The sequence below is a fragment of the Haplochromis burtoni genome, unplaced genomic scaffold (assembly GCF_018398535.1).
Source record: "Haplochromis burtoni strain Fernald_Lab_line unplaced genomic scaffold, NCSU_Asbu1 Contig_83, whole genome shotgun sequence".
NCBI classification, from domain to species: domain Eukaryota; kingdom Metazoa; phylum Chordata; class Actinopteri; order Cichliformes; family Cichlidae; genus Haplochromis; species Haplochromis burtoni.
This window is the reverse complement of record NW_024582444.1, coordinates 624,562-646,311: the sequence shown is the minus strand read 5'-3', so window position 1 is coordinate 646,311 and position 21,750 is coordinate 624,562. Positions and strand designations below refer to the sequence as shown.

The 21,750-nt window shown below is 39.7% G+C and overlaps 1 protein-coding gene across 2 annotated transcripts in view; it reads left to right on the top strand.

The window, feature by feature from the left end:
- nsg2 (neuronal vesicle trafficking associated 2) overlaps window positions 1–6,842 on the top strand; it is a 46,988-nt gene extending 40,146 nt beyond the window's left edge. For both annotated transcript variants that reach the window (XM_005926400.3, XM_005926399.3), the window contains exon 5: window positions 5,416–6,842. In XM_005926400.3, the coding sequence (XP_005926462.1) occupies window positions 5,416–5,610 (195 nt within the window). In that variant the 3' untranslated portion in view covers window positions 5,611–6,842. The remainder of the gene's footprint in view (window positions 1–5,415) is intronic.
- Window positions 6,843–21,750: the final 14,908 nt, after the last annotated feature.

Sequence of the window (21,750 nt, the reverse complement as noted above, 5' to 3'; positions counted from 1 at the left end):
ACCTTTTAGTAATAAAGAACAGCATGGGAGCCACTTGACAGTAAGAACAGGCCTAACATATAATCTATGTCTTTCTTAAGATTTGGGTCCAAAGTGTCTCCCATCACCTCACATACAGTCGCTTAATTTTCTTTTAGTCCACAAAGACGCATCCAGATGTAAATAGTAGGTAACACACAAATGATGAAGCTCTGCTGTGTGTTCTTCAGTAGCAGATGTCTTGCTCTAAGTGAAATTCTCACAAGGTTTCCAAAGCCTTTTTGTTTAGCCACGTTCTTTGTTTGGATCCTGGTGTGTACTGCTTAAAAGCTTGTCTCCTATGGATGGTGCATTACTGAGTGTAGTCATGGGTGGATTGGGAAAGATTTAAGTAAGTGACGTTTGTTTATGTAGCACTTTTCAAGAATAAATGTTGCAAAGTGTGTGGCAATATAAACAACAATTAAAATGCTATGAATGGATAAAAGTAGATAGAAGCAATCCTGCATAGGTGGGTCATAAGCTTCTTTTTAAAGGTGTAGACAGCGTCCACAGAGCTGAAGTCGAATTAAATCGAGTTCTACAACTTGGGAGCCACAAACCAAAAAGCACCATCTGAGTTTGTCCTTGACCTAGATCGAGGTACCACCAAATGCACTGATTAGCTGACCTCAGAGGCTTATTAGTTACACGTGGATGGAGAAGTTCACTAGGGGAAGCGTCTGACCATGAAGCGCTCTGAAAGTGATTACCAAAGTCTCACACTGAGCCCCAAACTTTACAGGGAGTCAGTGTAAAGACCACAGAATTAGTGTCACACGGGACCTTTACAGGACCTGGTGAGAAGCCTCATAGTAGATGGTTTGCTCAGGCAAAGGAGTAATGATATATTTAACCGCAGACCACCCAGGGTTATCAGATAGGGTTCAATTAAATGATTTGCTTAATCGAACTGAGACATGTGAGTATTTTTAGTTGCACATTGCTTTCTAAACACATCCTAGCTATTGCAGCCTCGGTTTATGCTCATAGGTACAAAATCTGGATGTTATTTCTTGAACCTGCTTTTCCAAATCTCTCATCAGCACAAAATCTTCTTAAACACCCAGCTATCCACGAGGTATATTGATTTTAAGCCCCCATTAAAAGAAACTGTGAGCCCTCAGCAAAGATTTTCTAGTTTATTGATGTGTGAAAGCTTTTTTTTAATGTGCAAAGATAGCCAAGTGGAGAAAGTTGATGTGCTTGTTTGAGGAGTGAGAACATAAAAATGTGTGAAGATGTTAATGCACTGTAAAGCATTTTGGATTTAGCAATGGTAAGCTATGGATCCAGGTCTTTAGGGAGGGATTTTAGTTATTTTTGTGATGATTGTGTGGTTTATGTCGTCTTTGTGTGTTACTGTTGTTTAAATCAATATATGTGCTGTTCTTTAACACCAAAATGTTCAATACTCTGCGGTGTCACATGTGTGGTTCTCATTTATCATTTTTTCCTCTTTGTTTGGTCGTTGCTGTTGTTTTTGAGCATCTGTGTAACTGAAAGATATCTCAGCGTGTGCAAAATCAATAGGCTCAATAGGATCAAATTGTTTTGGAGGTGGAGCAGCTGTTGTTTGATTATATGCTCGCGTGCTCGTGCCTCTCCTGTACATACATCCCCTTCAGCTCATTCGTGCTACCTCCTGAAGAAGGCATGAGCTGTGAAGAATATTTTAAGGTCCAGCTACGACATGTCACCATAATAGGGCTGCCACAAACGATTATTTTGATAGTCGACTAGTCACCGATTATTTTTGCGATTAGTCGACTAATCAGATCATCATCCATTGGACGTACAGCGTACAGCTTATTGCACCAGCAGCATCTGCTCTTATATAACTATCATTAGCTTACAGCTTGAAGTGTTTGTGCTAACTAAAAATAAAGACAAGATGGTAGTTTATTAATTTTTAATGAAATTTGCAGATTGTTTCGGTGAAGTTTAATAAACTCCTTGCTTTCTAAAATATAACAGGACACCGGAGTATATTCTCCAACGTCTCACACTTCTGACAATCAGCTGTCTGCTTGACAGTTTTAGCTGTGCAAAAACTATAACTTTAATCTCAGCCAAACCGATTTACTCAGGAACAAATAAAATACTAAAGAAAGCCAAACAATAACATTTTTAAGTTATCTAAGTGACTTATATAAATGTTTAACCTGACTAGCGAAAGATGGCGGTGGGTTTGAAAACGATTTGCCGGGAGTCCGGTGTTCTCACGGCTCTAGTTAGCCTTGCCCCCGCCTAGCTAACGAGCTAGTGGGTAACAGACGTCTCCGAAAACGTCAGAGCGCTTTTGAAAATATGTGGTGTCTTGATAAACTGAGCCGATATTTGAGGTTTACACAGCTACATTCTCGCCTGAAAATATGTTAAAGGTTTATTTTGTGACCCAGAAAGAATAATAAGAGCAATATTAAAACTAACTAGCTGCCGCCATTGTTGACAACTGCGCTGGGCTGCGCTATGAATTCTGGGACACAGCTTCTTCTTCTTCGGGGTTTAACGGCGGCTGGCATCCTTGTACATGCAGTGCTGCCATCTTCTGTTTCAGTCCGTTATTACACTCTTAAATCCTACTACTCATTCCTGCGTCCTTTGTGATCTTACAAAGCTTCAAACGATGCGTCGACTATTAAATCAGTCGTCGACGATTTTAATAGTCGACATAATCGTGACTAGTCGACTAATCGTGGCAGCCCTACACCATAATGAGATTTTCTTTCCATTCCTTTTTTTGTTTTTCTGTTGTTCCTCCCCTGACAGCAGGAGAAACTGGAGCATCCAAGTATTTTTCTAAAATTTCACAATAAATTTCTCTGTCATTGGCCATTCGTGTTGGCAAATATTTGCTCTGCCATATAAACTGCAGAATCCTGTCCGCTCTTCTCTAACGTCCCACCTATCTAAATCAGGAAATAGAGGTGAGCGCAGTCTCCCCTGGGTGAAGAAAAAAAAACTTCTGCCCTACTTTTATTCATTTCTGAGTTCATGTTAACCGAAGAGGCTGATGAGGCTTATCTGACAGGCAATAATCCATCAATGGCGTCAATGATTTTGTTATGACCGGTGTAATTTTCTGCTTTTATTCTTTGACACAGAAGCCAAAAAGACACTTAATTTAGTCCTCTATCATATGTTAATAGCTTGGTTGACAATTAGATGAAAATTAGAAAAATCAGACATGCTGAATATTTTATGGTAATTACCACATTATGACTGACTCCTGATCATTACGGCTGAGGTCGTAAAAGAAAATGTTTCACACTGATGTCCTTATGCAACAGTCTGTTTTAGGTTTTACAGTGTATGGATACAGACAGCCTCTTTTCTGCTGATTTCTACTGCCCTCTACTTATAAGTTTTACTCTACCTTGTAAGAGGTCACCTTGCAAGTATGTGTCTCTAGACAGATGTAGTCTTTAAGGTGGAATAAATCTAGTTTGAGGCCCACAACCTCTGCAGGGGCTCTGACTGCAGTCTGCTGAGGTATTATTAGCAGTGTCACATCCACATTCACAAGGTGGAAAGGTGTCAATAGAAAGACACGCCTGCTCACACAGTGTGCCACACACAGCACAACTATGTGAGGCTTTAAATGGGTACACACTGGAGCACACTGACCTATAAATCTTATGCAGAGCTTTAGGCGTCTTCTTGTGTCTTCTGACTTTACCTCCTTATTACAACTAATATTAGAATCAGAAATAGAAGACTTTTATTGACATTTTACAATGTATAATGAAAGCTGTAGCTGGTCGGCTACACCATCAGATAACAGAGCAAACATACAGTTATTTACATAGAAAATGTAAAAAGGTAACTGCTTAATAAATAAGGTATTTCAATGAGGTAATGTGGTAACTAAAAAATCATTAATGTGACAGAGTACACACAATTTCACTGTGACTTACCTAATAAGAGACAATATTACTGTGTGTGTTCAGTGTTCTAACAAAAAGTATTAGAAAACATGAGATAATTACCTTGTTCTTAGTATATATTACAGTGGGTTTCTCATCCTTTCATAAGACCCTGATTGTATTATGTCAAATGCCACCAGAGGATTTATGTTGTGGCAATATTATTAATCTTTTTTTCTGTCTCTTCTGCACACACTTAGTACAAATAGAGAAGAATATAATTAAAATTTGTGGGGAGAAAGTTGTGTATATTGTCTAAGGGGCTTGGAAAGAAAAGTGTCTGGATTTCTTTAAGTTGCTTGAAGACATTTCACATCTCATCCAAGAAGCTTCTTCAGTTCTAAGAGCAACTGGTGAAGAGTCCCAGATTTTAAACCCTATGGGATTGTCCCCAAGAGGGTCAAGCCAAGGTGTGAAAACGGGTGTAGGTCACAATCACCCAAATTTTCGGCTGAACCCATTGAGCCCCACCCTATCATGTGATTTCCTGAGGTCAATTGGCCCAGGGTGTGAGTGGGCGTTAAGGCGTCTGGAAAGGGATCTCAAAACTGGATTTTAGATGGCAGACAGTTGGTGTTGTAAACCACTGCCTCTGTTCAAAGAGGGTCGTTCACAGTGGACATAGATGGCTTCTTTCACTCCTCTTTCAAACCACCTGTCTTCTCTGTCCCATACCCATTTTCACACCTTGGTTAGTGTGATTAGGTAGAGGATCAATAGGAGGTCCATGACCCTCTTGGGGACCCTCCCATAGGGCTTAAAATCTGGGACTCTCCACCAATTGCCCTTAGAACTGAAAAAGCTTCTCAGATGAGAGGTGAAACGGCTTCAAGTAACTTAAAGAAGTCCAGATGCTTTTCTTTCCAAGCTCCTGGGACAAAAGATACACACTCTGAGAGAAAACCAGAGTTAAACAACTAGCTATAAGCTTTAAGAGGAAAGCTTTAAGTCTTGTCTTAAAAGCAGAGCTGTCTCCCAGACCCAAACTGGGAGTCGGGTCCACTTTTAGATTAGGAGGCAGAGCTGTCAGCTCGTTTAGAATGTGCTATTAGGATAAAATGGGACTATGAGGTCTTTACTGGACCTGGTTATTTAAAACCTTTGCTTGTGAGCAGAAGGATTTAACGCTAATATGCTAGAAGCTAAAATGGGACATCTCTGTTTGTAGTCTCTGTCAGAACTGGAGCACAAGTGATTATAGTACAGTAGCAGCACCGTACCTGCTTTTCCTTGATGTAGTGTTATCTTTGAATATTTCTGATGTGGCCAATGCTAAGTATACAATCAGTGTAAAAACTTAATAAATGTGGTATAAACACATTTTGCCTGGATTGTAATTGAAGTTGGGATTTTAATGTTTTCCTTCAGGTTTCATTGCTTTAACTCTGTAAATGATTCAGTAGAGTTTTTAATTAGCATGTTACTCTCCTGCTAAATCACACCAACCTCACTGTTGTTCCCCCTACAGCACAAGCGGTGTATCCCAGCCTCTCTTGAGGCCTACTACGCTGCCCAGGATGCCAACTCCAGGGGCCGTTTCTATACAGTGATCAGCCACTACAGCATGGCCAAGCAGACCACCTCGCACTCTGTCTCCCCCTGGCTGCCTGGAGGGTCAGGAGGGCGCGACGCCAAACCCCCGAGTGGCGGTGAGGGCCACTGAGTTAGCTGAATGGTTAAAGGATGTAAAGACACACATGCAGACATGAAGACGTACATGCAGACACAGGCCGACAACATGTCAGTGAATATTTAGACTTGTAGACAAAAGAGACAGATTCACACAAGAGTACATATATAGAGTGAAATCGTGCATGCAGACATTAAACCCCACAAGCACATTTGTATTCAGATTAACTTGTCTGCTCTTTTATGTGCTCATTCTTATCGAGGGGCATCCGATCTCTTACTCTGTTGAGGTTATCATCATCTGCTGACGTACACCCACATCCACCTGCAGTCTGCTCTCTTGTTATCTTGTTTACTCCCTTCCTCAAAATGATTATTCATTGACTATCATGATTATTTATTTTTTACTGTAATCTATGGATGTTTTGTATGTGATTACCAGGTAACTCTTTGTACGAAGGCACGAGTTGACGCTGAGATTCACGCTTCTTTGTGCGAGTCTCTGAAGTCATATTTTCCCCAGTGTGTATACTGTAGTTACTGTATAGTCATTCTCAGCCCCTCTTCTTTCTAGCTTTTTTTGTGCAGACTAGGCAACCTCAGGCATACCTGTCAAAAACTACACAGGCGTATCACCCAAAATGTGTCAAAGCTTCAGCTGGTCTGTCTGAGGCCAAGGCCCGCGTCAGTTCTGACTTGACCGAACGAGTTCCCCCCCCCTTCATTGCTGTTTAATCGCTCATACACAAGAAGAAGAACATTTTAAATGTGATGTGCCATACATTTTAAATCCTGAGATCCTGCAGTGAGCTAAGCTGTACATAAAGATGTGCTAGGTTGTGTGTATGCATTGTAGTAGCTTTAGGGAGTTTTTCTTCTTCTCCTTTTTTTTAAAATTAGTCTTACAATTCCTTTATGTGAACTACATATTGCTTCAGTTGCCAGTCTTGTAGCTTCATTAAACACAATGTTGCAGATGGGAAACAAGATATTGTGCATACAACTGTCTCTTGCCAAAACTATTTGCCACTGTGTATTGTTCTGTTTATGGATGGGCTTCAGCTGCAGCCGAGTTCTCCTCCTGCACTCTTATTATTATTAATTTTTTTTCAATTTGGTAATGTTGGATCTGTTGTCAAGAGCGCTTTAATGAGATGTTGTGATGTTGTTAGTTGATATGTAGCGATACCTGGTGTAATTTATCCGTGTGCATCCTTGTCCCTCTTCTCTTGGTTCGAATTCAAAATAAAACAAGCTGTGACCTGTGCCGAGTGTGTCTGTCAGTCCCACTCACCGCCACGTCTCTTTAGCGCTCACGCGGCGTCTAATGTGGGCCCGAGGCAGAGCATCGTGAAAGAGAGCGACGGCTTTTTTGCACCATGTTATGTTATTGAGATGTACATACTTGGATTCAAACCACGTTGTTAAAGTTTCCAGAGCTGTGGGGCAAATTTGTCTGCTATAATAATGAGCACCTGTGATTGACAGTAAAATAAAATTATTAGGAAAAAAATACCTGTATGAATAATAACTACTGGATATATTACATGTCTCTATAGTCTTGTAAATGGCAGATAAGGCATTTCAGTGACATGAATAGCTGACTGTCCTAATCGGAAATGTGTATTCTAATGAATCTGTCAGCTGTTTATCACTTGTGCAGAGTGAAAATGGTCCTGAATTCAACAGCTTTTTGAGAGCAAAGAAAGCACCATAAGACGAAAAGACAGCTATGTAGGATTTAAAGCAGAATAAACAAAGAAATAATACATTTGGTGTTTAAAATGTCCATGAAGTTTCAATACTTCAAATAGCACTGGGTTCATTTGATGATGCAAATCATGCAGGGGCCATGGTTCATTATGTAAGAGGAGAAACCTGCCATTGGACCATGTTGATGCCCAGGGAGAAAAAGGGTGGTTTGTGAAGGGAAGTGGAATAAATGTAATTTATTTAGAGGAAATAAACAAGTGCCGACTGTCACTTAAATTAATTTCTCATTTTTGTTAATAGTAAATACAGAGTTGTGGGGTACGGGGATGTGAACTTTCTTTGCAAGGAAGGTATGCGAGTAAAAGTTTGAGAAAACTCCATTAGCATAACAGGAATTAATTACTGTTGTTGATAGTGCTGTGGGATACCAAGTAAATACAGGACCAATATTGCCTATACTGGTACTTTTAACCTATAAAGGCAGCTTATGCAGGGGGAAGCAAATCAACAGGGACTATAAGCAGAATACAACCAATTGGCAATCAGTCCTCTATTGCAAAGAGATGTGTCAGAGGAGTGGCGCTCTTGGGGGCAGTTTGTTTTTAAATTAGACAGCGATTATTTGCAAATCATTCTGAGAGGGATTGCTGTCAGTGTTAGTTGTTTTGTGGCGACAGGTTTCCTGTCACCAGCTGACCTGTGAAATCGATAGTGGTCGCCCAGAGGTTGAGGGTGTTGCACGCTTAACCTCTGGGTGACCAGTTGAATGGCAGAGCTGCTTGCAGTCAGTCGCCGAATCCCAAAATATTCAATGCAGTCACCTAGCAACCACAGATTTTCCTTAGTTACAGGGAGGTTACTTTTATTCTAAATCATGAGTCAACAATTTTATACCATCATTAATAATGCAAAGTGTTTCCTCTTGATTTTTGAAGATCAAGATTAAAATTGGACATTTTCCCATTTAGAGCGAAAAATGAAGCTCTTTACAACGCAGGTCACAGGTCCTTCTTTGTCCTGTGTTCACACTACATAACTTATAATGCAAAGACTACACAGACATACTGCCAAACACAACACTGCTCGTTGATCTAAAGAAACTGATAATTCAACCTTTCTTAATCCTCCTGTTAAACTGAAAACATATCTGTGTATGTAAAGAATTGCCCAGTGTGCATGTGCGTGCTGCCGGTCAAAATAACAGATTAACACGACTCCTCACGGTCCAACACGCAGCGTTTTTTGTTTTGCATCTTTTTCGAAGTCAATAAATAAAAGAACAGCCACCCGTTTCCAGATGAAAACAAATGGAACTTAATTAAATGGTTTGCAGGTATCACTGTCGCTCACACAGAAAGAAAGAGGGAGGTAACAGAATCATGAAATAATCCAACACAAAACAGAACAAAACAAACAGAACAATAGGATGAAGAACGAACAACCAGGAAACGAAAAGAAACTGATAAAAGGGAGGGAAATCAGCAACACAGCAGTACTGACTCAGACATACGCATGGACAGATGTTCTTTTATGCCGTGCTTACACAACCCTGACATGTTATAAATTGAAGGGTTAAGTGAAGAGGAGCAGCTGATGACCTAACGTGTCCAAGAGACAGTAAGTGGCAATCTTTTTCCTTCACAGATCAACAAGGGTCAGGGACTAGACCAAGGTACGCCTCTGAATGACTAAGCAAGTCGGAAAAGAAGAAGTAACTGACAAGGGTAAACACAAAGAGAAAATACAGAAAGCCTAAGGGGCTGATGATCTTTTGTCACTGTTACAAGAACATTTGAAGAACTGTAAACCTTGCTGACATGAGCTCAGATACGTTTGCTGCCTATCAAACTTTCCTAGATCATTAATTTCAAGCCTTGTGGTCCTGATTATTTTAAAATGAGCAGCTGGCATCGAGATATGGGAATAAACGGTTCTTAATAATATCTCTTGCTTTTCTATTGTAACTGCAAATATCTACAATTCATCTTCCCGTGGTACAGGATGTTGGTGTTACAAAGAAATGATAGATGAGACAGGTCATATTTTTTGCGAAGGGAGAAATTGTCTGTTATAACTGATGCTGATAAAAATCAAGCTTCGCTCTGATCGTTCATAAGAAACAGGATCCAAATGAAACACGCCCAACATACAGAGGTTTAAAATCCACAACCTTCTTATAGAAGGAGGGGTCATAAATGAGTAACTTACAAACTGCAATGCATGGGAAATAAAACTGACATCTGCACCGCAGACTCAAATATGATCATCTTGTTGTCCTTCAGCAACGAGAAGAGAGACACTGAACTTCACTGAATACAGTGGATCTGTATCCACTACAGATCAGCTCAACTACTGTGACTGGATACATTATAGTAAAAAAATAGACTCTTTTTCTCACATTTAAAACAGCTGGAAGTATGCAGAGAGCTTCTGGCTGATAATATTGGGTTGAAAAATCATAGGATGTAGTTACATGTATTTCCCAGCCATAAAAAAGAAATCAAACCGACATATTTTGTTGGATCACTTTTTTGCTTTGATGATGGCATACATTCTGCATGGCACCATTTCGATGAGCTTATGCAATTTTTTATTTATTTCTATCCAGAGTTGCATTACTTTTCTGCCAGAACACTGATTTGTTGAAGAGGTCTAGTGCGCTCATTGATGTATTCCCCTTTGCTGGACAAAACTAAACAGAATGGCAGGCTATGTATGAAGCAGCTAACCAGATAACTGAGCTCAAATTTGCTCTTAAGCCCTACTGCCACTGCTGTCTTTGCCAGGGGTTTAAGAAAAAACATATTTAAAGAGCATCAACAAACAAATGGGGGTCTCAGGTGTCTGCCGGACTTCTAGAAATCAAGCCGCAAGTCTATCCTCTCTTGCAAAACTAAGAAACCTCAGTGCCTGTGCTGAATAACTGTTTGTAAAGCACTGCCCAGACTCGTTATATATTCGAATAGCTGCTGCTTGCCTTTTCACATTACACATTACAGCCTCTGGAACAGGCAGAACAAAGACGCACACATATTTTTGAAATTATTATTAACACACGTAAGTTGTACTTGCAGAATTTATTCCAAACTGTCTCATTTTAAAAATCTCTAACAAAAACGTTCATTGTTGTTTTTAAATGTTGTTCAAAGCTACCGACGATCAAAAAGTCGCACACACATCCGGCCATCTGTGTAATTTTCCCCACACCTCCATCTCTCCCATCAGCCGCCTCCCCTGCTGTCACAGAAAGGCTGCCTCTCAGCAGTTGTCCCTTAGAAGTGGAGGAGGAAAACAGAAGGAAGGGAATGAGAAAAATAGTAGAGGAGGGGGAACAGAACCACGGGGAATTGCAAGAGGAGGAGAAAAGTCAGGTAAATGGTGGGGGAGTAGCAGCGCGGAGTTTCATCAAAGCTGCACTCTGGCAGATGTTGACAGCTTTCTATTCAGCCTTTAAGGTTGATCTGTCGCTTACTGCATCTTTAGGGAGAAGCAGGATATGTTTTTACAGAAAGTAAGTTAGATACTTTTTTTGCGTCTCTGTATCCCCAAGAGACATTCATTATTTTCATTGACTTAGAGTTAAGTATTTGCTGTGACAGTATTTTAACAACCTCTCCCTCGGTTGTCTTTCAGTCAAGCCAATAAATTTGAAATTTTATTCTTTTACTCTACTGCCGTAGGTTTGCATAATTCACAGTTTATAAATCCTTATACGCTTAAAAAAAAAATAAGACACCGGGTCCTAAAAGAATAGATGAAATGGAGAATCGCCCTCAGAATGTAACATGCCGGCGAGTGAAATGAATCTATAAAGGAAAAGAAAGACTTCATTTCAGTCTGCCGTGGTGATCAAAGGTCAGACAGCTTCGAGTCTCTGCCTCTCCACTCGTCCTTCAGACTCGAGGACCTTGATTTCGAAATGAAATGCAAATTTTACTTTCATCTAAAAGGACGACTTCGAATCGCTGAGAAAGTCTCCGCTTCTTTTTCTGCTTACACCAGGTAAGACGTCTCTGACGTTGTCTCCGGTTCAGGAGTGGCTTTATATTAAGAATGCAACAGTTGAAGGGGGCATGTGTGTGTGGTGGCTCTTGATCCACTGATGCCAAGTTTTTGGATGGACTTTTCTTGAGAATCCTCTCAAAAGGTGGCTCTCATCCTTGTTTCTTGTGCATATTTTTTCTATTAGACTCTGTCCTTTCATTCAACTTTCCATTACTGCACTCTGTGAACAACCAGCCTTTTCAGCAATGGGATTTTGTGGATTATCCTGTTTTTGTAGGCTGTCGATTATCTGTAAAATCAGCAGCCTTCCTTGTGATTGTGGTTCCATGAACTGAACTAGACTGAAAGATACTCAGCTGGTATTTACACTATGTAAATAGTAATTTGCTCAAACTAAAAGTAAAACATTTAAATAATTTGAGATACTGGATTTCTAATTTTAATGAGCAATGAGCTACAGGGCTAATACTTCTTTGGCCAAAAAGTATGTAGAGTCGGAGCAACAGATAACCCATCTGTTGCTCCGACTCAGGTGGGATTACATCTTGTTTGCGATGGAGATGGACAGACTGACAGATGAGGTCAAGCAGGAGTCTCTGTGTACTATGATGTTCACAGACAACACTGTGATCAGTAGTGGAAGAAATGTGCAGGTTGCAGAGAACGTGGAGGTCTGTACTGGAGAGAAGAGGAATGGAAATCAGTAGAAACAACACAGAATACACGTGTGCGAATGTGAGGCAAGCTGGTTGAAATGTGAAGATTCAAAGAGCAGAGGTAGTGAAGATGGATGAGTTTAAATACCTGGGGTCAACCATCCAGTGCACAAGAGAGATGAAGAAGAGAGCACAGGAAGGGTGGACTGACTGGAGTCAAGTATGAGGGATGAAAGGGAAGGTTTACATGAGGGACGGCTCAGGTTGAGCAGTTAGACATGTAAAAGGTCAAATAGTGGAAGTACTGGACAAAGGATGCTGAAGATGGAGCTGCCAGGCAGGAGGAAAAGAGGAAGACTACAAGGGAGGTTCATGGATGAAGTGAAGGAGGACAGGGAGAGAGTCTGGTGTGACAAAAGTGGATGGTGGTAAAGGTAAGGATGCACTCTGTGGTGAACCCTAAAAATAAGCAGCCAAAAGAAGAAAAAGAAGATGAGCAGAAGTTACGAAAATAAAAAATAAGAACAAAACAAAACAAAAAGTCCGGAAATATTTCACTGTAATAGTTATATAATGAAAATAGAATATATAGAGAGATGCGACTGTACATGAGTATGCAGCACTCTTGGTTTAGATCACAGCAGTCCTTAAACTTAAGTGACTGCATCCTGCTGCAATCCTATGAGAGACAAACTCATAAACAGCGGTCAAAGTTCTTGGTACAGTATCTTAGGAACCACATTTAGCTGTGATGACACAAACATGCTCACCAGGTGAAATCAATATCAAGCCACTGCATCAAACCAGGTAAAAATATATTCTTCCATCTGAATCAACTGGTATCTTCAAACTGAACACAAAAGCCATGAAATACACAGACACTGTTTGCATTATAGGTTACGCCCACAAAAAACTCCGAAACCTTTTCCTGCTCAGAAGAGTTCTACATGTTTAGCAACCACAGGATACTAAAGAACAAAAGCAGAGTTATCTCGACCCCCTGAAAATGAGTCACGTAACTTTTAAAAAACTATTTTTAACTGTTGGAATATAAACTGTGAATTAAAGTCTCTAGTTTTAACGTCTAAATGCAAAAAAAGATATGTCATGACGACAAAAGAGCACCATGAAGAATATAATTCATGTTATTTTGAGCATTTAGTCACGTTCATTCATAAAAACACTTCATGCTGTGTCTGTACACCGCAGCATATTGTACGAAGGGTGCTCTCTTTTCCTGTTTTGCTTTTATTCAGATGTTGCAGCAGAGATAGACAGCAAATGCAGGAAAGAACGAGGCGGAGCACAAACTCAGCTGCTAAGGGCATTTAAGCCCATGTGGTACGTGCCCCAACCTATCGTCTTTTTAATCTGAAATCTGTGGTGCATGTGTTGTTTTGTCTGGCTGTGTGACCTTCTGAAAAATGAAATCGAAAATCAGCTGCAGGTGGTTCCTCTGAACCGCCGGATGTGTTGGCGAGCAGCTTGAACAGCCGGCCACAATTAATTCGAAAAATATACAGTGCTTAAGAAGATCATAAAATATTTAACAGTCCACATTTGCATTAAAAATGTAAGGCTCATCCTCATGAATGCTGCGCACATAATACCGTACTAGTGCGAGTGGATAATATTTTATTTTAAAGCACCGGAAATCTCAAAGGAACATAAATTTGTGTCTCATTTGAAAGCATTATGAGACTCACCGGGCGAGCAGTCCCCTGCGTCTCATGTGTGTGTGTGACTATTATATATCTGTATAAGTACTTTGCCTGGACAGCAGTCTAATTAGCTAAATCAACATATTAAAATTCAAATATCAGAGCATCTAAGTTTGTGTTTCTCTATATGAGAGCACTTTGTTCTGGCCTAGTTTCCCCTCACCCATTTAGGAGATGTCAGTTAAGTCCACAAGCCTTCATTGCTGCTGGGGTGCTCCTGCTGAGCTTAGTACATATAATATTCAAAATACCGAGCACAGTTCAATTATTTAGAAAAAAATGTCTGGGTTAAGGGATGCGTCTCTCGCTCCCTCTCTCAGGGAGCGGCTACAGAGGAAGCATAATAATCAGGCTTTCTCCACAAAACAGAAAATATGACTCAATCGTGTCCTGACCTTGAGTTTTCATTATTTACATTATTTCAGGACCTCATTAGGTCATAAGCTTACAAATAAATTTATCAACGTCTGCTTTGTTTACCCTGCCAGTATTTTAACATTGTGGACACCCACTGAGCCAAAGCAGACAGCGGCTTATGACTCCTAAGCATAAAAACATATGCGCACAGACTAACGTGAATATGTGTGGACGTTCATGCTTGAGCACATTTTAAAAAAAAACATGCACAGATTTGAATTGATTCAGGCATTCAGATGGTCAAACACACACACACACACACACACACACACACACACACACACACACACACACACACACACACTCCGATCTTTGTCTGTGCAGAATATTTACGACAAGGCACTCTCTGTTTGGCTGTCCCAGTGAAACTGGGGCAATGGGATAATCCCTGGTCAGATGTCAGTCATATTTAGGAATGGATGCCAACACACTGTGTGCTGCAGACAGCAAATTGTACTCTTTGAGAGCAGGGATTAGTGAGAGATGATGATAAATACCAGCCTGGATCTGTTACATGTGCATTTGCTGCCTGCAAATGTGTTAATTTCATGTCTTCGTGATTTGGTTTCCTTTATGGTCTGAAGCTGCCAGCATTGGCTGGATTGAGTTTAACTGTCGTTCGCAGCTCTCTGATCACTGAAAGGAGAAATTTAAGAAGTTAGCTCGAAGGGTAGCGGCGTCTGCCCATTGAATCAGATTAATGCTTAGAACAGAGCAGTAGGTCTTATCTAATCAATTAATCCGATAACACCTTCCCTACATCAACATCATTTTCTGTTGGATTTATTTTGGCTCATGTAACATTTAATATAACCAAGAATAATATAAAATATTAAATTTAATTGTCATTTTTCATCAAATTGGGAAAGTTGACACTAGCCTCAAACACTTTTTCATGTTATTTAAATCTCTACTCTGGGCTCGGCCCTCATTAAAAGTCAGATCAGCAGTGGTCTGAGAAAATACTCACGACTTTCCACACCCATCCATTGTCCTCTTCTTCCTCTAATTATCCTATAATTGGGTCTTTATTCATCAGCATACAAGTCTCCTCGCATTATCACTTCACCTGGTAATGAAGCCCAATCAGGGAGGAAGAGGGACAGAGGTGAAGTAATTTCTCTGTCGTGATATAGTGTGAAAGACCCACAGTGGGGAAGTAAAAATGAGCAGACAGTAAGCAGACAACAGTCCAAAAAACAGTACTCCAAAATTAGCACAAACAGTGAGAATATATCTTAAAGACAGAATAGACCATATATACACAAAGGGGACTGATTAGGGGCAGGCTACAGGAGAGGAACAAGATACAAATGAAAGCAATTATCACAGGCAGAGGTGGGAAAAGTACAGTCATTTGTCACTTACAGATACATACAGATTCAATTCAATTCAATTCAATTTTGTTTATATAGCGCCAAATCACAACATAAGTCGCCTCAAGGCGCTTCATAATGCTTCTCAGATGCTTGAGAAACTGCACAGAAGCTGTTTGTGGGTTTGCTGATATTTAACTGTTTGAAATGTTGCATTTGAAATGACCTCCCACTTAAAAAATCTATGCTGTCTTTATGCTTATTCCGCTTCAGTAGTGCTACTTAGATACTGACGTGCTGCGACCACAACATCTTGACATCTGCACTTTGAACACCATTGTGCAATATACATAAATTATACATTTGGGTTTTTTGGCAGCTTTTTCATCTCTACATCTTTTAGATGCACCAATACGATTGCTTTTTACATTATTGTTGCTTTTATTTAAATGGGTTTGATGTCGGGAAGGCACACAGTGACACAAAATGACAACTCCCCTCAAACGTGTTAACTCTAAAGTAACAAACCTGTTTCTAAAATGTATGAAGTAGGGAGTACTGTAGTTATGTGTTGTGTTAAAATGTACGCAGCAAAAGTAGAAAGTTGTAGGAAAAATAAATATTAAAATCAATTAAAGATACCTGAAAATTCTCCTTGATTATAGCAACAATGTATCTGTATCGTTTTACTTCCTATCTCACACAGGTGAAGACAATCAGGGCGTGGCACACATTTACACAGAGGGGAACAAACAGGAAGGAAAACTAACTTATAATTATAACTTATAACTAGTTGTTTTTATAATGTTCGGGTTTTTTTGTCAATGTTTGTTTTTACAAAGTCAGCCACGTGTTACAATATACTTTTCTCCCATGTGAAAAAAGCATCTTCTACTTGGTTCAAATGCATTTATTCAGATAGCCATAAAAGCTCTCCTACACAAACAGCACAATTTTCCCACTTCATTTGACATTCGTTGTTGTTTTAGTGATTTAGTGCATTTTTCACTTACCATTTCTTCTACCCTTGAAGATAAATAAATTCAGTGCAAGGAAGAAGCCAGACTGAATTAAAGAAAAAACAACAACACATGGATCAAAAGAGGGCAAAATGAGGGCAGGGTGAGTCATAGAAGACTTTATCTCTGAGAAGGGAGGTGGTTACAGAGTGAAAAGGTGCTCGAGTTTTACTAAAGAAAAAAGGAGAGGGGAAACTTTAAAATTTATCACTGAGCATAGCTGTAGTTGGACTGAAATCGTGTGCGCATGAATTCGAATACGTTGTTGGGGTTTTCAAGTGTCCTTACACCAGCTACAGTCAGTATTTTTATAATAAAGTATAGTATTAAGTGAATATTTCAAGCCATGTTGTTGGACTTACTTTCATCAGTTGAATGCATATCAAAAAAGAAAAAATCGTTTTATGTACAGAAAATAACCAAAAACTTTGCCGTGTTTTACCTCTTCCAAGGAGGGAAAAGGCAAAAACTGTAAAAAATAATAAAATGGCAGGTCAAAATACAAATTCACACTTATGTTATTGGATGCAGTTTCAAAAAAGTTGTGAATATTCTTGTTGCCAGGATTTAGGATGATTCATATACTTAACTGTAATGTGCTGGAGCTGCTGCTTTTTTTTTTTTATCTCAAGATCACATATTTATTATTTTGCAAGCCTAACACTTCAACAATTTATCTGAACAAAACAACGTTTTTTCAACTTTTTCATAAATCATGAGATAATTATATACAAGCATGACAAGGTAGTCTTCTGCCTTATGCCATCTGTCTATGCTGTCATGCAATGTGTCTGCAATCCACAAAGAAAAGAAAAGATACACTTGGTTTAGCTTTTGTTAATATTTCATCCTGTGAATGAGATAAGAAATCAAATCCAACAATCTTGAGGTTCATCATCAAGCCCAAGACACTTCCACGTGTGGACTGGAGGCAACGATGGTAAGTGGACTGGTACTTGTGCTTTTCTTGTCTATTTGAGCACTCAAAGCACTTTCTTACCACAAGGCTGCCGTGCCTTTACCTCCAGAGTCTCTGCAGGCTGAGAAACTCTAGCTCAACACCATTGTTGCATTAGTGGACAAAAGACAAAAAGGCATTTGCTGAAGATAGAAGGACATCTCCTTTGGTCCCTGTTTTTCTTTGAACTATGCTGAATTTGTACAGCATATTTACACATAATTAAACAAAAAAAACTATGTGCATTTAAAATTATTTTTTAACCTCCTAGGACCTGGCATCCACATATGTGGACATCACATTTTGGGTTATTTAGACCAAAATACTCAATTTTGCTCTACAAGGGCCTGATATCCACTTACGAGGACATTATACTGCTACTGTTCTATCACAATTTTAAATGAATATCCTCAAATGTGACTCTTTATTTTTCTTAAAAACAAAAATAAGATAAAAAAAAAAATCTGGTAATTCTTTGTTTTTACATACATCGGGTCCCTATCAGCCCAAATATCAAAGAGAAATTAAAAATGCATGCTGTGGAAGAGTTCAGGTTTTAGGAGGTTAAAATAGAATTATTGTGGTTACCAAGATATTTTCAAATTTACTGTTTCACAAAAAAGCTGACAAAATACTAAAGCACATTATTATGTTTTGATTAAGATGCCACATTTTAGTTATTTACAATCATTCATGAGCTTAAAAATTAGTTTCAGTATCTGGATGTCATGGTTGGTTAATTTCTCAATGCATGCTAGCTAAAATGTGGGCAACGTGAATTCACTTTGTTCAATAAGTTACAATTTCATTTAGTTTCAAACAAGCTTTTGACAGATTTGTGTTTTTTCGTTTTTGTGACAGATGGTCTAATAAATGAGTAAAGCACTGCAAATGAAAGAAAAACATTCTCACTCATAACCTTCCACTTTTTTGCCCCACCCACTCTGACCTGTGCCTCCACATTTCACCTATAATCAGTTTGTAACATGAATATGACTCCCTATGAACAAGTCATTGGGTGACAGTGGGAAGGAAAAACTCCCTTTTAGCTGAAAGAAACCTTCAGCAGAACCAGGCTCAGGAAGGGGCGGCCATCTGCCGCAACCGGTAGGGCGAGGTTTTAAGCCTAATCTTAAAAGTAGAGATAGTGTCTGTCTCCCAAATCCAAACTGGAAGCTGGTTTCATGGAAGAGGGGCCTGAAAACTGAAGGCTTTGCCTCCCATTCTACTTTTAAATACTCTAGGAACAACAAGTAAGCCTGCAGTGTGAGGGTGATATGGTACTACAAGATCATTAAGATTATTTAAAACCTTGTATGTGAGGAGCAGGATTTTGAATTTGATTCTGGGTTTAACAGGAAGCCAATACAGGAGAAATCTGCTCTCTCTTTCTAGTCCCTGTCTTGCTGCAGCATTTTGGATTAACTGAAGGCTTTTTAGGAAGTTTTTAGGACATCCTGATAATAATGAATTACAGTCGTCCAGCCTGGAAGTAATAAATGCATGAACTAGTTTTTCAGCATCACTCTGAGACAGGATATTTCTAATTTTACAGATATTGCACAAATGGAAGTAAGCCATCATATTTGTTTAATAAGTGCATGGAAGGACATAACCTGGTCAAAAATGACTCCAAGTTCCTCACAGTGTTACCAAAGTCATCCAGGTCTTTATATTGTTATGAGTGCGCAACATAAACTTTGGGTCCTTTACTGTAGTTAGCGATCAGCGCAGCACATGCCGCGTCCTATGTGAAAGAGCCTTAAGCAGAAGAAAACGGATAAATGAAGTTAAATACTTACCAAAGGGAAGGTCACATATGAACAGACAAGAATTGTCAAGAATTTCACACGACATGCACAGAATTTTAACCAATGGAGCAAATTAGAGAATTTGCTAAGTACTATTATGAATATATCTGTGAAGGTTCTCAGTCATCCAGGTCATCGTAGTCAAAGGAGCTTGCAAAGCTTGGCACAACACAGAAGAGCCACCTCCACAGGACAAGACTCAGCAGTCCATCTGCATCTTAAGGATAAAGGACACTCTTTTGAGGATGCCAATGTTCACATTTTGGACAGAGAGGACAGATGGTTTGAAAGAGGAGTGAAAGAAGCCATCTATGTCCACTGTGAGGGACATCTTTGAACAGAGGCGGGGGTTTACGACACCACCTCTCTGCCATCTATAATCCAGTTTTGAGATTTCTTCCCAGACGCCTTAACGCCCACTCACATCCTGGGCCATCTGACCTCAGGAATTCGCATGATAAGGTGGGGCCAGGTTTCACAATGAACACACCCGAAACTCTGGCTGATTGGGGCCCACACCCAGTTTCACACCTTGGCTCAGGCGATTAGAGGATCATAGGGGGTCCTTTTGTCCCTCTGTGGGGGGATACTCCCACTAGGTTTATATCTGGGACTCTCCACCATTTGACCTTAGACCTGAAGAAGCTTCTCGGATGAGAGGTGAAATGTCTTCAAGCAACTTAAAGAAGTCCAGACGCTTTTCTTTGCAAGCTCCTTTGACTATTATGAATATAATAGAAAATGTACAGTATATTAGCAATTGTATAAACAGCTGATATTTCAGTTTTAAGTCATAGTTATCCACTAATAAGGTAACATAGCTCTTGCTACTGACAAACATTCAGAAAAATATGTTTTCATCAAGTAAGAAAAATGATGGAGGCAGTTAATTAATGCCCAGCAGGCTTTGACGAAATGTGCTCTGACAGAAAATATCAACATCTCAGGCACGCCGGCTATCACCGTGTTCACACCTAGCAAAAGGAGACTATTTATATATTACACAGATCATTCAGAACTTATCTCTGGCATTACTTTTCACCACACTCGACTCATCAAATTATGTGATGAAAAACATTTGCGGCATTTAATTCCTTCTGAAAATAATTTATGTTCATTCATATTCAAAACTGCAGCTCTGAGAACAAACAGCTGAACTGCACTTTGAAATTAGCAGACATTTCTACTACTGTTTTTTTTTTTGAGAGCTTCTTAACATATCAAGTAATTTGTGGCATTTAATCACATCTGCCTTGAGGAGCTGTTCTTTTCTGATCCAATTGCCTCACTTGTTAAGTAAGCCCAAATTACCTAAATTTAGCTGAAAAGGTCTACGTTAGCGGGAAACGTCTGTGTCACTCAACTGGAAAAGCTGTAATTCAGCAGGGTAAATGATTAGTCATTGATAGGATGACTTTTGTAATTAGTTTACATTCATATTTGTGTATACTGTAGTTGTGCGTCATGTATTTTTAGCAGCTTATATGATCTGGAATGGTGCACTGGGATCTGTATGTTGATGCAGCAAGATTTATGACTCAGCCAGCAGGTCTCGCGTGATAGGAGGTCATGAGAGATGCATTCTTTGATGTGAGCTGCATGACAGCTCGGTCCATCGAATAAGGACATTTTTCTGACAGCGAAAGCAGCATGCAGTGGATACAGACATGTCCTGATTTACACGCCAGGCACATGCAGGACCTTCTTTGACAGACTGCCTCTGTCTCCTGTTAACACACATACACAAAAGAGGAAAAAACCCAACAGAGGGATGAAGTGCTCTCATCAGTCCAACGGTCCTGAGGCTGACGTGACTGACTGTCTGGATGCATCCAAATAAAAACTTAAATTCACTCAGTCCTCTGCTGGAGAGTCTTGGAGGACAGCTGTATGTGACTGTTTTGTGGTACTGTTGCCCTTTCTTCACATTAATAAGTTCCAATGTGTGCTTATCTTTGCTCTTATTCTGGGAATAAAACAAAAACATAGAAGATAAAATGGTCCTGCATACCAAACAGCAGTCCGGACATGTTTTCTCTCTCTTACCGTAAAAATCCGATGTGACTGGTGCCACATGCCTGGAGTGACTGGTACAGTCAGACTCTGATGCAGAAGTTCACCGTATTTCTTCCTTCGCAAATACTTTTCATGTTACGTGAAATGTCACAGAAACGAGCACGGACAATCTCGCAGAGGTCAAGACATTTTTAAAAACTAATACTTCCTATCAGTTCTTCTGGCACAAGAGGAAATCTCTTCTCATTCCTCTGAAAATGTCAAGAAACTACAGGATATGCTCGCCCATTTCTCCTGACACACAAGCCAGCAGCTGAGGCCACTCGACAAAGTACATCTTAATTGGTTTCACTTGGCTTCACTATTAAAACGGCATGAATGCATTGTGAGGTGGTTCCTCACTCAATTCTGTGTGAGTGTCTTAAGAAAATCATTTACGCCGAATTTGCAGCTGTGTGTCTTCTTAAGGTCAGCATGTGCTATGAACTCAAGTACTCAGGGTACACCCTGAGTCTCTCTCTCTCTCTCTCACACACACACAC